Source organism: Acromyrmex echinatior, chromosome 12 (assembly GCF_024713525.1).
Source record: "Acromyrmex echinatior isolate Ae372 chromosome 12, ASM2471352v2, whole genome shotgun sequence".
Taxonomy (NCBI): domain Eukaryota; kingdom Metazoa; phylum Arthropoda; class Insecta; order Hymenoptera; family Formicidae; genus Acromyrmex; species Acromyrmex echinatior.
This window is the reverse complement of record NC_141863.1, coordinates 2,362,588-2,379,222: the sequence shown is the minus strand read 5'-3', so window position 1 is coordinate 2,379,222 and position 16,635 is coordinate 2,362,588. Positions and strand designations below refer to the sequence as shown.

The 16,635-nt window shown below is 33.3% G+C and overlaps 1 protein-coding gene and 1 long non-coding RNA gene across 3 annotated transcripts in view; one reads left to right on the top strand and one right to left on the bottom strand.

Moving 5' to 3' along the window:
• sls (sallimus) overlaps positions 1-16,635 on the top strand; it is a 133,217-nt gene that overhangs the window by 42,619 nt on the left and 73,963 nt on the right. The window contains exons 1-22 of one of the 2 annotated variants that reach the window (XM_011068860.2): positions 3,822-4,131; positions 7,410-7,452; positions 7,574-7,848; positions 7,978-8,189; positions 8,282-8,503; positions 8,717-9,063; positions 9,188-9,536; positions 9,607-9,845; positions 10,078-10,307; positions 10,397-10,540; positions 10,633-10,890; positions 10,980-11,123; positions 11,226-11,498; positions 11,573-12,118; positions 12,207-12,684; positions 12,765-13,345; positions 13,489-14,031; positions 14,113-14,367; positions 14,467-14,610; positions 15,036-15,437; positions 15,630-16,031; positions 16,336-16,558. In XM_011068860.2, the coding sequence (XP_011067162.2) occupies positions 3,987-4,131; positions 7,410-7,452; positions 7,574-7,848; positions 7,978-8,189; positions 8,282-8,503; positions 8,717-9,063; positions 9,188-9,536; positions 9,607-9,845; positions 10,078-10,307; positions 10,397-10,540; positions 10,633-10,890; positions 10,980-11,123; positions 11,226-11,498; positions 11,573-12,118; positions 12,207-12,684; positions 12,765-13,345; positions 13,489-14,031; positions 14,113-14,367; positions 14,467-14,610; positions 15,036-15,437; positions 15,630-16,031; positions 16,336-16,558 (6,455 nt within the window). In that variant the 5' untranslated portion in view covers positions 3,822-3,986. Of the gene's footprint in view, positions 1-3,821; positions 4,132-7,409; positions 7,453-7,573; positions 7,849-7,977; positions 8,190-8,281; positions 8,504-8,716; positions 9,064-9,187; positions 9,537-9,606; positions 9,846-10,077; positions 10,308-10,396; positions 10,541-10,632; positions 10,891-10,979; positions 11,124-11,225; positions 11,499-11,572; positions 12,119-12,206; positions 12,685-12,764; positions 13,346-13,488; positions 14,032-14,112; positions 14,368-14,466; positions 14,611-15,035; positions 15,438-15,629; positions 16,032-16,335; positions 16,559-16,635 lie in introns of those variants that run through there. The other variant, XM_087412214.1, reaches the window with a different exon arrangement.
• The window catches only part of LOC147907731 (uncharacterized), a 92,448-nt gene continuing 76,269 nt past the window's right edge, over positions 457-16,635 (bottom strand). Inside the window, exons 4-5 of the long non-coding RNA XR_015547044.1 lie at positions 8,266-8,524; positions 457-489 (exon numbers count right to left, since the gene is read on the bottom strand). This is a non-coding gene — a long non-coding RNA (uncharacterized LOC147907731). The remainder of the gene's footprint in view (positions 490-8,265; positions 8,525-16,635) is intronic.

Genomic DNA, 16,635 nt, shown 5'->3' with positions numbered 1-16,635 from the left:
AAAATAAAAGAAAATGCATTTTATAGAGAGTGAATAACACATTTATGACTTTAAATTTCAAGATAACGTTAACTTTTCTTATAAAACAACGTCAAATAAATCACTTTTTAGCAGAGTTGGAAAGTAATACGTTACTAGTAACGCTGTTACTTTTTTCGTTATATTTTTTCAATAATGATCATTATATTTTTGTAATAACAATAACAATTCAATCGTTATTTTTATCGTTACTTTAATTTTTACTGGATGGGTTGGATTTGATATTGTTGGCGTTAAAAGATGTTTCGCTTTCATGTCCTTAGAAGTGTACTTCTAATTACCCAATAACGAGTTGGTAACGAATTATTTTTAACAAAAAGTAACTAACGGTAACATATTATTTTTTTTCAAGATAACGTTCCTCTGCTTTTCGGACACTAAACTATAATTATCTTGAAAAATCTGATGTGCTGGAACTTTTTGGTTTGTAGCATCGTTTTCAGCAAAAATCTGTAAAAAATATCTAGTTCAATTCAAAATCATTTTTTATGGTAAACTAGTGTCTTCTAGTGGTAAACTAATGTAATCTTTCACAAATAGCAAAAATCTGATAAAAATTTAATTTTAAATAAATTGCAATATTTATTATAGAAATTTATTTGTAAAAACAAATTTTCTTATTTTTTGCGAGAAATATTCTATAATATGTAGCATCGTTTGTAGTAAAGATAGTTAGACAAGTATAATAAATTCTTTAACAACCGTTATTAAATACATATCAATATTTTTTGATTAAATTTAAACATTCTTTAAAAAATTTGAATTATATATACTAATATATTAATATATGCTAACTATAATTTTATATTGTAGATAATACTTTTAAAGTTACTTCAGACATATTTATAATTAAAAAAAAAAAGATTTCTTATAACTAAAACTCTTAAAAGATTATATTAGCTCACACATAAACAACATCTTGATATTATAAAATTCGATTTATTTCTTACATAAAGAACAGAGATGATCTAGTATGAAAATAGATAGTAAAGTAATCTTGTGGAATGTGGAGGAAAATGTGAGTTGGCAATCCAAAAATATACAGAAGAAACACAAACGACCTTATATATATAGAGAGTGTTAATCCATTTTCTTCGCATGATTCGATCAAATAGTAAGAATTTAAATTATTACGAAATTTTTCAAATATAGTATCGCTATTTAATTCTAGATAAGTACCTCATATTGCATCAATATGATCATAAGAAATGCATATTCGAATGAATTTTCGCAGAATTTGTCAAAATACAAGCTTTAAAAGCTTTATTCTTATCGCAAAACAAATATGTTAAATCTACTTTGATAAATTGAAAACAACCATATGAATCCTTTTATATTTTCGGATTGACTGCAGATTATATATAGTTACATCGATCATTTAATGTAATTTATCAAGTTTTATTATCAAACTATCATAAAATTATATGACAGTTTCGTAGAAGGAAACAATTGCAAAAGCGCGGGAAAAGAATTTGATACAATACACATAACAGATTAGAATGATCAGATATGAATTAAATATTATCTGCACGAAAAACGGAATTAACATGGGTGGTTAATGAGTATATAAATTCTCATTATATACTCATAAAATGCACGATGAAAAAAACGGTGAGTACTTAATATTTGAAAGGATTTGATAAAATAATATCTAATATATAATCTTACATGTAAAATTATAAATATGACGCATATATATATATATATTCATGGATGAAAAACTATACTATCAGTTTTATGAAACAAAGCGATTTAGATTATTTCAACTTAAAGAAATTAACAAGTCTATGCAATTTTCAGTTTTATCGTTTCTTAACAATGACTGTTTATTGTCGCCATCTAAAGATATTAGAATATAACATAAATAACGATAATAACATTTGAATAACATATATATATATATATATATATATATGTATGTGTGTGTATATTCGTGATGCTCTTAGCAGTACGTGATACGCTACGTTCGGATTCGGTACATGAATCACAAAATCATAATGCAAAGATTCTCTCATCATGTCGATCGAGATTATTTCACAAAATCTCAAAATAGATGTGTCGCTATGCGGCACTTTGGAAACGCGATGATTCACGCGTGACCCGCCATCTTCTTCAAGATTACACTGATGTTCTTGGCGCGAAAGTGCGGGATGATACTTACTTCCTTTCTATGTACACATTAACATTCGTTTTTTATTAATATTAATGATGAAACGTCCAGAAAACTGATGCACATTGATTGCGATATAAAGTATATGTTATACTTTAAAGATACGTATCGTTAATGCGTAAAAATTATATGAGAATACCGAATAGCATACAAGTATTATTAATCAGTGCGTGTTTCGCTCCGATTCGTCGATGAAACGTTAATGATTAGATGGAATTATTGCTCATTGCTTATAAATAGAAGACTACAATTATTTGTAGTTTGTATCCAAGTGTATAAAATATCTACAAAATCTTTAGTAAAAAAAATTTTTTCAAAGTTTCCTGGATAATATTAAAAATATCCCAAAGACAGAATTCACATCGTTATGAGAAGATCTCCCACGTTGTTGATGTACGTGCATATGTTTTTAGAATATGGTGTGTAGCGACACTAGTTCGAATTTACATGCGCAGGCAATGTGCTCTTGCAGAGTCGCAATCAGAGCCTGATCGTGTGGCTAAACTTGGCTGAGGCTACGTACATACAACGAGAATGATTTCTACCGCCAAATTCCATCAAGAAAGAAAGAATAAACGTATTGAATAAACTGAGACGGAAACTAGAGAGAAAGAGGGGGGAAAGAGAGAGAGAGAGAGAGAACAACAAGATTGCGTAAATCTTGAAACATACATACAATATGTACGTCATAAATAAAAAAAAATAATAATACTGAGAAGAAGAAGAATTTTAAAATTTGTACATATTGCATTTGACAAAGAAGCGCAAAGAATAAAGAGACGCGAAAAAAAGAAAAGAAAAAAGAATGCTCTTATTGTGCGCATTCAAGTTTGAGAATCTAGAATATTTCATTTTACAGAGAGGAACAACGAAAGAGAGATGTGAGGGCAATAATGTGGAGATGCGTGGGTGGCTGTCAGAGAGCATAAGAACGCTGCGTGAGACTTTACTACTGCTTTACTGCTCTATTCGATAAAATGTATAAAGTAACTACCAATAAAAAGCGAGCAAATTTTTGCTTTCTATATTTTATATTTTTCTAATGTAAGACAATCCTTTCTTCAATATTAATCAGCGGCTATCAGAAAAATAAATAATAGCATGTGTAATTTGTGAAATAAAAATTAAAAAGCAAGAAAAATGGTACAATGTATTTATCACATATCATATGATATTTACATATTGAATAATTCTTTTCTCTCCCCTTCCGTTTTCATTTCTGTACATCATAAAACATAAAAAATTGTTGAATCTTTTTGAATATTTCGAGTTGATTCGTATACACCCTATATTCCTCTTATTCCTCCTAAGCAACTTCCACACGTATTGAACGTTGGAGCGTTCAAACGTCCCCACCCTGGAGGCGTCATCATGCGACACCCTCACCATCTTCTTATGCTTTAGCCGAGCGTCAAGTCGTAACCCGTCCAATTCGCATTCGACCGACGTCTTGGTTTAAAGAATCACGGGGACAAGACTTTTGACGATGACTTGATTCTGCCGACTGATTGAACTGAGCCGCGGTTATCAGCAAAACTGCGCGTTTTGCAGAGTAAAGCGAGATAAGTGCGAGTGATTTGCTTCAAATTCGTCGTTGTGCATCAAGAGTTTGTTTGTTAAATCTCAGGTGACCAAACACAACGTTGAGAGAGAAGAAAGGATATCTTTTCAGATATTCCTCAGATTAATTAGCAGTTTACTACTAATAAGTCATATAGTTGGCCACAATTTTGTCATCCGACTCACGACTCACGATTATTGAATTTTTCGATCCAAGATGAAGCGACAACAATTTCAAGAATCGCAGACGCAACAACAGCAGCAACAAGCTATCGTGCAAGAACAACAACAACAACAACAGTACATTCAGCAACGAACGGAAAGACAAGTCACGCGACAACAGATCACCAGTCAGCAGAGAGGTCAGTTGTGATAATTAAAAAATCACGAAATAATATTCTTGAGCAACAACTTATTGAATATGAAGAATTTAAAACAAGAAGCATGGAACAAAAAATTTATCTTGACAAATTCAAGATTTATTGCATATTAATAAATTTATAAAGTTACATTTCACAATTTATAAAATTGCATATTAATAAATTTATGAAGTTACATTTCACAATTTAATTGCTCTAGATACATATTGTGAATTCTTGTAGTTAGCGATGAATATTTTCACGATGTTTACTTTTTTTAATTTTTTATACCGAAAGAGACGCGAAAATAAATTCAATCTAGTTTTAATATATTTCTTCTGGTGGATATCCCGTCAACGAATACGTGTTCTATTTCTGTGCAAGGAGCACCGTCCGTGCGAGAGCTCTAAAGATAGTTCTCCACACTTTAGACATGTTTCAAAAATTCTTTCACGTGTGCTGTTGAAGAAATACGGTATCACTTTACGTATCGTATCAAGATAAAAACTGCTTGTGCTTTACAATTTTCTTTTATTAATAATTTACTTTGAAAATATCAATTCTAACGAGTGGAAAGTTTCCCTGTTGTTTCAAAGACAAAGAGTTTTTATATTTAAAGAGTTTTTATATACTATACTGCCAAGGTTAATCTTATTATACATCACATTTAATTTATTTATTTGAAAAGAGGTGTCACATATGTTTGCAATGTTTAATCATTATGAAGATAAAATTCATTAATTATTTTATCTTTGTTTAAGAATTATTATTCCTTCCTCTTAGAAATAAAAAAATGTTTGCTTTTATAAAGTAAAATAAAATAAAATAAAACAAATTATAAAATAAAAGTTAATTTGAAATCATTTCCTTAGAATAATGATCTGTATTAATAAAAAATGATTTGTATTTTAGAACGTATTACGCTAAATGTTCTAATAAACGTAATATTGAGAAAATTGTTCCAAATTTACTTTAAAAATGTTTACTTGTGTCTATTTAATTTATTTCAAAGTTTTATGAAAACTAGACACAATATTAAATTTCAAAAAAACAAGATATAAGTTATTTGTTACATTTATAAGTTATTTGTAATTATTTAATTATCTATAATATCCAAAAAAGTAAAATAGAAGATTATATTTATCTAATATTTTTAAAATTTTTGTTTTTCTTTATAATAATTAATAGTAATATTTTAGCTTTTTACGAAAACAATACAAATCATTTTGTAGAAAAAAAACTTTAATTTTGGAAACTCTTTTAGAAATTTGAAGAATATGACGTATGCATTTAAAATATTCTGTATTGTACATTTGATATTTCGTAAATAAATTTTTTAATATATAAAATTGTATTTACATTTCTGTTATCTAAAATAGCTTCACTGAAGCGCGTTTGCCAACTGCGTTATATGTTGAAGAATTGAAAAATATGAACATGTTATAGAGAGTGCTATAGCTGCCAAATAACACTGACAGATATATAAATCTTACTTACATCGATGTGCATCGAAACGTGTTGGATTATATTACAGGCGTAAAACTAAAAGACAATGAAGTACAGTAAGCTACTCCGTTACGCTAGTAGCTAAAGCATCTTTCACGAAGACTTTCGCAAAGGAAGAATTAATATTTAATATTGAAAAATCTCTTTAGAAATTTTTGCAAATAATAAATTATAATAATTATTATATTAATAATTGTTATATAAAATATAATTATTGCTTAAAAATTTTAAGCAATAATTATATCTTATATAACAATATTTGTAAATATTTCTAATAGAATATTATATATATATATATATATACACACACACAATATAAATGTATTATATACATGTAACAATAAACGCTAAAATTGAATGCAGTAAAGTATATTATATAATTTGTTTTTATAAATGTATTTATTTTATTATGCAAAATTTTTGTAAAAGTTAGCTAATTGTTCTCTGATATTTACCACAAATTTAATAGAACTTAAATAGAACTTTAGAAACAGCTGATTCTAGTATATGTCTTGACATCAGTCAAGCTCGGTCATCGATCAAAAAGAACGATGACGAGAGAATGGTAAAAAATAAGTTAAAAAGGAAAGAATAAGAAAAAAGGAAGCAAGATGATGATTTAAATTAAAAAATTCAATATATGGATATAAAATATACAAATCTTACACAAAATGTACGCAGATATGAAACGAAGAGAAATGTTGGACCCGGTTTTATTTTGGTCAGTGACTGCTTTTGCGTAACGGAAAACGCGATTGGTCCATGGACGGCGTAGACGCATCGCGTCGCGACTCGTCGCGGTGCGCAGCGCTGAGTAAAGATAGTTGTGCCTAAAATGGCTCATGGTAACGTGATCCCTATCCAAATGCAAAAATACAATCCTGTGCTTGTAGCAGCATGTTACGTCTTTCGTCCCCTCCGTAACTCGCAAATCGTGAAATAAATGATGCTAAATGTCGCGATATCACATACAATGAGAGAGAGAAATGATTATAATTTATAATTAGATAATTTACAATTAATTCACAGACTTAATAAATTAATTAAAAAATCTATCTATATATACCAAATTTCATATTCAAATATGGAATATAAAATATGAAATATAAATGTAGTATTTTATATATACAAAACAATCAATCATTGGCTCAATCATAGTCTTTGTCTTTTGCACATAGACTGAATTATTAAATCTTATTTCTGAAATAAAGAAAATAACCTATAGAAATATTTGTAAACATTATAAACATTTCAATTAATATCCTTATCTTTTATATTATATTATTATATTAAAATCCATCCTTTTATATTTTTTGTCATCATATAGATTTTATTTATAGCTACCAATTATCTTCTAAAACTTATTCGTTTATTACTCGAGCAAAACTGTATATGATCACATTTAAATCACTATGTGTGTACATCTTTCTTCCTCGTATAACTTCTGTCGTACTTTCCAATTAGGGTAGAACGAATCGAGGAAACGAACCGTTCACAAGCTGTTATTTTCCTGTCGCCGTTACGCGCGATGACGATGCCGCATTTTTTCATCAAATTATATCTACATCGAGACGCATCGTAATTTAAACCAATTTACTCATTAGCCTGAGAACGAACCATTGCGAAAATATATGGAAGTTTATAATCCTTCCATTGGGGAGGGGGAATTGAATTCCTGATAAAATAGATTAATTTTTTTATGTTTAATATTATTTACATTCTAATTATACATATAGAAAGAAATTAATTTTCATTTATTTCTTTTATTTCTGCAGTTCAAGGAGAGGTCGTTATGCAAACGACGCCAACGGTACCAGTGTAAGTATTACAACATTCATCAATTATAGTATTGTATATATTGTTGTAGCTATAAGAGAAATATAGCTACAACAATATCAATAATATTTTTAACATGATCTCATTAAATTATTATTGACAGATTTACGGGTAAACCCGGGGATCCCTCACCACCGATTTTCGAGCGAATCTTTAAAAATGCAAGATTCGCGCAAGGAGGTAACGCGATTTTTGAAGGTTGTGTTCGAGGTAATCCGAGACCATCAGTTTCTTGGACACACAAAGGGACACCACTGCTAGAATCACGAAAGATTCGAATGTCTTATAATGAACATTCTGGAATTGTCACACTCCAAATTAATCAAATCGGTCCGGGGGACGAGGGCGAGTACACATGCAGTGCAAAAAACCAATATGGTAGAGATTCTTTTCTATGGTTTCCACTTAGAATACATATTCTTTAAACATTCTGTTCTTCTATTGGAATCAACGTTAGAACACAAAACAAATGGAAAAAGAATATTACATATTTCCTCTACTTTTCAGGCGAAGCTATTTGCTCAGTTTACATACAGCCAGAAGGATTTGGTCCTCCAGCGCAAACAGATAGTTATAAAAAAGAATTTTCGCAAAGTTTTCAGACTAGTGACCAGAAAATGCAAAGTGGAAGTCAAATCTTTCAACAACGTAGTTATCAACAAACAACCGATAAACGAAGTTACGTTAATGGCACAACTACAAGCATTGAAGATTTTAAGGTATTACAGCTAAACATTTGATATACTGCTTTGATAAAATAACAATATAAGAAATATTAAAAGTAATATTACTTACTTTTTAAATTGCGCAGGTTGATACTTTTGAATACAGATTGTTGCGCGAATTGGAGTTCCGTGAATCAATTACTCGCCGTTTTGCGAATGAATCCGATTTGCAAATTTCTACGATAGTTGATCGTAACCTGGGCCCGGTCGCACCTCCACAAATTACTCAGAAACCGAGAAACTCGAAGATCGTTGAAGGATCGGACGCTGTCTTTACCGCAAAGATAACTGGCAATCCGAAACCAAGAGTAAGTTGAAGTTGCAAAGAACTGAAATATCAAAGAAATTTACAATACATTTTGCTCTTCAATATATATAGTATACAAGTATATAATTGTTTTTATACTTATTTTCTCTAAGGCGTATTTCTACGTTATCTGCTATCATTAAACGAGATATTTAATTGTTAATAAAATACCTAACGTATAATTATTAACTTAGTATATGCTAAATTGTTGTAGTTAACATGGTTCAAAAATGGTCAGAGAATTCGAGATTCTCAACGACTAGAGACGAGCTACTCAAATCAGCAGGCTACTTTACGAATTCGAGTCGCTCTGCCAGAAGACAGCGGTCATTATACATTATTGTCTGAGAATCCTCAAGGTTGTACTGTTAGCTCCGCTTATCTAGCAATTGAATCCAGCGATCAAGTAGATCAAGTTCCGTATCAAGCGCATCAAAGGGAATTTATTAAGACTCAACAAATAGATTTAACCAATGAATCTGTTGACTCTAGTAAGGTTCTGCCACCGAATTTCGTTCGTACCATCACAGATAAGGAAGCTACCGAAGGCAAAATGACGCGGTACATTTTGACTTGTTTTATTTTTAGTATCTTTCCAAACTTTTCTATCGCTCTTAAATATCATTTTCGAAGAGTAGTGTTTATAATATTAACATGAGATATTAACAAACAACATATATTTCAGATTCGACTGTCGCGTAACTGGCCGTCCATATCCTGAAGTCACTTGGTATATAAATGGCCAACAAGTCGCCAATGACATGACTCATAAAATCCTTGTGAATGAATCTGGTAACAATTCATTAATGATTACGAATGTGAACCGCGCCGACGCTGGCGTAGTAACGTGCATTGCGCGGAATAAAGCCGGCGAAACTTCTTGTCAATGCAATTTAAGCGTTATTGAAAAAGAACAGGTAGTTGCGCCGAAATTTGTCGAACGTTTTGTTACAACGGGAGTAAAGGAAGGAGAATCTGTGATCTTTATGGCACGTGCAGTCGGCACGCCTATTCCACGAATCACGTGGCAAAAAGTATAATAATTTATTCGAATTTTATCTGCTTATATAATCACAATTTCCCTGACACCAAAAATTTTTGCAGGATGGCGTACCGATAACGCCTAGTCCCGAAATACGTATATCGAGTGATGGTAATGGAGCTTCGACTTTAGACATCCCAAGCGCCAAATTTTCAGATGCAGCCTGGTACCAGTGTACAGCGCAAAATGTAGCCGGCTCCACCGCAACTCGAGCACGGCTCTTTGTAGAGACGCCAAAAGGAATGACCCCGGAACCAAGACGCCTGAATTTACCCCGACCAACGAAAGTCATCGAACCAGAGTGAGTTGATGACTTCTCAAGTGTTCATCAAATTAGCAAATTAACATTGATCTTTCCATGTTTTATTTTATATCCCCATTGAAGCGCAGATAAAATGTAGAGTCAAAACTTTATACTATTCATAAAATTAACTTTTATTTTCTTTAGCAAAAAGTCTATTAACTTTTAGTGAGATAGACTCAATAATAAATATTTGTGAGATAAACAAAAACTGAACAATAAATATTTGCAGACCAGCGCCTGGCCCCGAAGTGATTTACCTGAGACATGTGGAACGCGCGAAACCTTATTTGCCGCCTTCTGAAGAAGACAAAATTTATCCCCCGCCACGTTTCATTATACCGCTAAAGGACGTTCATCAAATCGAAGGTGGACGAATTCACTTCGAGGCCAGAATCGAACCGGTGGGCGACCCCACTATGAGGGTGGAGTGGTATGTCAACGGCAGAACACTTGATGCAAGTGAGTAAAAAACTTTTACATTTAATTTTTTTATTCAACAAAGCGTTATCGAGTCAACCGATTTGTATTGACGCATGTATCTTTCACAGGTTCTCGGGCGACTTCCGTCTTTCGCTTCGGTTTTATTTCACTCGATCTCATTAGCATCGTTCTTCAAGATAGCGGCGAGTATTTATGCCGCGTTGTAAGCTCGACCGGAATTGCCGATTCTCGAGCCACCCTCAGTGTAACCCGTGAGTAAAGAATATTTTATAGATTTGTCTTGCGACAAATTATTATCTTTGCGCACTATATTCTACAATTATAAATTATTTCTTTTTTTCAGCACGTGCTACGATTGAACAAGCAAGCCAACATCCCGACAGCCTTCAATACATTCAGCAGCTCGAGGATTACAGCAAGTATCAAAGACAGGAGAGCGTGGAGGAGACCTCTTCACAGCGGCCGGTTTTCATCCGCCCGCTCCAGGATCTTGGTGAGCTACAGGAAGGTCGTAACGCCCATTTTGAGGCGCAATTGACACCTGTTAGCGATCCTACCATGAAAGTGGAGTGGTACAAGGATGGAAAACCAATCACAGCGAGTGAGTATTAATATATTAAAAAAAAAAAAAACAATTTTAATAGTTTAAAAAAAATATTATGAAAAAAACTATAATTAACCATTTATTAGGCTCAAGAATTACTAGCATCTTCAACTTCGGATACGTCTCACTCAATATAATGCACCTACGGGCTGAAGATGCAGGTTCTTATACTGTCAGAGCTGTGAACCGCTTGGGAGAGGCCATCAGCTCCGCGACTCTTCGTGTCTTTGGTGAGTCTTATTTTTGTTACGGATAATTATTCTCAAACAAACGTTTCTCAAATAATTTTTTTTTCAATATTCTCGAATATTGATATCTTAATTATTATGTAGCGCGAACAAGCGTAACAACAGATTTGGGTATTCCCGAACAACTGAGATACATAGAGGCTGCCGAGGAATTGGAAGCATATCAACAGGCGATGCACCAAAAGTATGTGCAGGAACAGCCTGAACCGAGTAGCCCACCGGAATTTAAATCGCCTATTAAGGATCAAAGCGGCATACGAGAAGGTGGATTCGCTCATTTTGAAGCGCGTCTCGAACCAATCGGTGATGCCAATCTCCGTGTTGAGTGGCTGAAAGATGGACGACCTGTAGAAGCTAGTGAGTAATACATAATTCTTTTCATCGAAAATATATATCATATATTTGTATTCACGGAATATTTTCGGGATTAGGTTCTCGAATTACAACTTTTTTCAATTTCGGTTACGTGGCATTGACCATCAAATACGTAACGATACACGATGTTGGTGTGTATACTTGCCGAGCCTACAACAGAGCCGGTGAGGCTCACACTACCGCTCAATTAAGTGTGATCAGCAAAAATGATGTTATTTATGACAGCCAGCATCCTACTGGTCTCCAAAAAATTCAATCTCTCGAAGATTCGAGTAGATATTCGCGACAGGTTCAAGAAGAAACGCAGATTACACAAGCACCACGATTTTTGGGTAATCTTAAAGGTACTAATAAGATCGTAGAAGGTCAACGGGCGCATTTTGAGGCACGCGTTGAACCTCAAAGTGATCTAAGTATGAAGATCGAATGGTACCACAACGGCAAACCTATTACTGCCGCTAATAGAATCCAAACGTATCACGATTTCGGATACGTTTCCATTGATATTCTTCAAGTTCGTCCTGAAGACGCTGGTACATACACCGTTGTAGCTAAAAATTCCCGTGGAGAAGCTCGTTTATCTGCCACCATGACCATAGAAAGTAAGATTTTATTATCTTATTTATGCAGCATTGAAACAATTTGCAAAGAACTAAACAATTATTGAGCTTTGTTGATTCTTCGTTTTAGCGCGTTCCAGCATAGATACCAGCAGCATGCATCGCGGAACTTATGAAAAAACTCAACGTTTAGAAGAATCCAAATTTATTGAGCCGCAGTATCATATCGAAGAGATCTCTAAATCAAAACCAATTTTTATCCAGCCATTGAGTGATCCTAAGCCAGTTAGCGAGGGCAAAAATATTCACTTGGAGTGTCGTTTGGAACCGATGGGCGATCCTACAATGAGAGTTGAATGGTTCCAAAACGGACGTCCGGTCACAGTTGGTTCTAGATTCAGAACTTATTACGATTTCGGATTTGTCGCACTCGATATAGTACACACTACCGTTTACGATTCTGGCGAATATACAGTCAGAGCTACTAATCATCTGGGTACCGCGCATACTTCTGCTTGCGTCAGAATTATCGGAAGGTCTGACATCGTTACTGAAACACAAAATGAACAATCACTTGAGCAGATACAAATGTTGGAAGATGCATCAAGGTTTGCTTTTATTTATCGCTTCGTAATTCATATATCTTTCCATGATTATTTGTCTTATTTATTATTTCATTTGTGTATAGATATCATAAAACTCAACACGAAGATGTCACGGTGATGCAAGCACCTCAATTCACTCGACCTTTACACAATATTGAGACGGTAGAATTGACCAATGTCCATCTCGAATGTCGCCTTCAACCAATTGGTGATGTTACTATGAAAGTCGATTGGTTCGTTAATGGTCGACCGGTCAAAACTGGTCACCGATTCAGACCATCTTACGAATTTGATTATGTGGCTCTAGATATTCTCGGCGTTTATCCTGAAGATTCTGGTGTATATACCTGTCAAGCTAGAAATCAGCTCGGTGAAGCAATTACTTCGTGTTCTGTAAGAGTGCACGCCAAGAAAGATTTACTTCTAGAGTCTCAACATCCCGAAGGACTGGAAAGAATACAATATTTGGAGGATGCGTCACGATACAAAAGGCATGAATTAGTAGATGAAGTCGTTACTATAAAGCCGAAATTTATTACGAAACCAAAAAACCAAGAAAATCTTCGAGAAGGACAACATGCACATTTCGAGTGCAAATTGGAGCCGGTAACGGATTCGAATTTAAAAGTCGAGTGGTTTAAAAATGGTCATCCAGTAACGATAGGTAATTTATGGTTTCTTTTGTAATAGTAACATACATACGCAAACGAATCATATATTATCTAATTACATTTTTTTTTTCTCAAATCTAAATATTTAGTTCACATCCATAAAATTATATTTAATCTTATGCAAATCAATTTGCAGGGCACCGCTTTCGTCCAATTCATGATTTTGGTTATGTTGCATTGGACGTAATTGATCTGATTGCCGAGGATTCTGGAACATACACTTGTCGTGCTGTTAATCTGGTAGGAAGTGACGAAGTACTCTGTACTTTAATGTGTCGCTCGAGTGCACAAATATTAACGGACACGCAAAATGAGCTTGGACTTGAACAGATTCATTATCTTGAGGATAAATCCAAATATCAAAGACAAGAAGTTATTGAAGAAACTACCACTCAGGCGCCTATTTTCACAACTTCATTAAATAATGTCGAGATAAAAGAAGGCCAGCGAGCACATTTTGAATGTAGATTAATTCCAGTATCCGACGCAACAATGAAAATCGAATGGTTCCATAATAATAAACCAGTAAAAGCAGGCTCGAGATTCATTGAAACAAACAATTTTGGTTTCGTTGCTCTCGATATTATGTACGCGTACCCCGAAGATTCTGGGACATATACTTGCAGAGCTAAAAATATTATTGGTGAAGCTATCACTTCTGCAACCGCTATCGTTCACTGTAAGATTCGTCACTTAAAGATTTATTCGATAATTTCTTCCAGTATCAATAGCATTAATTTTTACTATTTTTTATCCATAGCTAAAAAGTCAATCTACACAGAGACTCAGAGCGAAGAAACTCTTCAACGTCTTCGCTCGTTGGAGGACACGTCTCGTTATCAACGTAAAGCTACAACCGAGGAAATTATTACGCAAGCTCCTGTATTTACGATGCCGATAAAAGATCTGCGTGTTGCTGAGAATCAGGCAGCACACTTCGAAGCACGTGTTATTCCAGTTGGAGATCCTAAACTCAAAGTAGAATGGCTACGTAATGGAGTTCCTATTTCAGCCTGTAAGCCTAATATTTTGTGAATTGATAATTTATGTAACATGAAAGTATATTAGAATTATTTTTTAAATATTTTTTTAACAATTTTTAACTTTTCAAAAGCAAATCGAGTAACGACCATGCACGATTTTGGATATGTCGCTTTAAATATGAAGTATGTCAATCCCGAAGATTCAGGCACTTATACGTGTCGTGCTACAAATGAACTTGGAGAAGCAGTTACTTCAGCAACATTGTTCGTTCAATGTAAGTATATCATGTTAATTTAACGCACAACTCAGGTATATATTTACACAACCTGCTAACTAATTTTAAGATAATCGATAATATTTATTTTTTGTAAATTTGATAGATTATCCCGATATTAATTAACATTATTAACATTTACTTTAATTATATCGTTAAACTGAAATGATGTTTGAAATTTTATACCGATTTGCCACGTAACTGTTAATATTACATTTAAAAAAAAATTTTATTCTTACTTTATTGATTTGATGTATTATTAAACTTATTTGTTTGTTACTATTTACAAATAAGTATTGCGTATTTACTCGATATATTACGAGTCTACTGAAAACTTTAATTGTTTCATGGAATACATTCAACATGTATGATTTCTTTGGACGATTCGTACAATGCACTATGTTAAAAATTCTTACAAAATGCAGCCAAGGCAGCATTGCAGTTCGAATCACAACATGAGGGCGCTTTATCGAAACTTCAAGCCCTGGAGGATACTACGAAATATCAACGTCGTGAGGAGGAGGAGATTGTGGTAAAAGATAAGCCATCCTTTACGGTACAACTGAACGGACCTACCAGTTTAGTCGAAGGACAAAGCGCACATTATGAGTGTCGCATAGAACCTTACCCTGATCCCAACATGAAAGTGGAATGGTTTCATAATGGCAAACCATTATCCACTGGTCACAGATACAGAACTACTTGTGATTTTGGATTCGCATCGTTGGATGTATTGACCGTATATGCCGAAGATTCGGGCACTTATGCTTGTCAGGCCACTAATAAATTGGGATCGGCGAAGAGCTCGATTAATCTTGACGTGAAGTGTGAGTAATACACGAGGACATTTGCATGATAACGTAGTCGATTTTATTGTGTATGTAGCATGTGTGCAGCATTTTTTTTAATTGTTAACTTTAATTTACACATTATATTTTATTCTTCTTTATTTTATGACAATTTAAGTTTTCTCTTTCTTATATCTCTTTGCATTAATTTGAATAAAAATCTCTTTCTAGCTCGAGCATCAATTATTCATGACACGCAACACGAGAGTGCATTGAAAAAAATACAATATCTTGAAGATGATTCAAGGTATAAACGAGTAATCGAAGAAGATACGATCATCGCTGAGAAGCCCACTTTCGGACGACCATTGAAAAATATTGAGCATCTTCCAGAAGGCAAAAACGCTCATCTCGAAGCTACACTGACTCCCGTGAATGATCCGACAATGGTTGTCGAATGGTTTAGAAATGGACGTCCCATACCTCAAGGGCATAAATTTAAAACAACCTACGATTTTGGATACGTCGCTCTCGATATTCTCTATGCTTATCCTGAAGATTCTGGTACCTATATGTGCAAAGCAAGAAACGCTGTAGGCGAAGCGATCACTACTTGTGTGATCAGCGTGGATTGTAAGTAATATTTTATGTTTATACTATAATATATTCTCATAACTATATTTAGTATGATCACCGTATTCATTAAATAATGTTCTTTTTTCATGGACTTTCAAAACAAACGAAAGAATACGAGATAAAGCGAGATAATTTTTCATATGTTTACTTTGCAAATTTACAAGTGCAAATGAAATTTTATATAACTTGTTATTTACAATGCTTTTAATTATTAAAAGTGTGTATATATATATATGTATATATATATATATATATATATATATATATATATATGACTTACCAATTATTTTGATTTAAATAGCAAAACAAGGCTTATGTCTCGATACATTGGATGCACAACGATTGCAAAAAATTCGAGAGCTGGAAACTGTCGAAATTAAAGAAGAAATCGAAAAAGAGGTTATTCATCAGAAACCTGTATTTTTGACACCGTTGAACAACCTGGATCACCTCAAGGAAGGCGAACACGCTCATTTAGAATGTCGTGTGGAGCCAATTAACGACCCGAACTTAAAAATCGAATGGTATACTCAATATTCAATACATACCATACACACACACACACACACACACAAAACGATATAATAATGACTTTAATAAA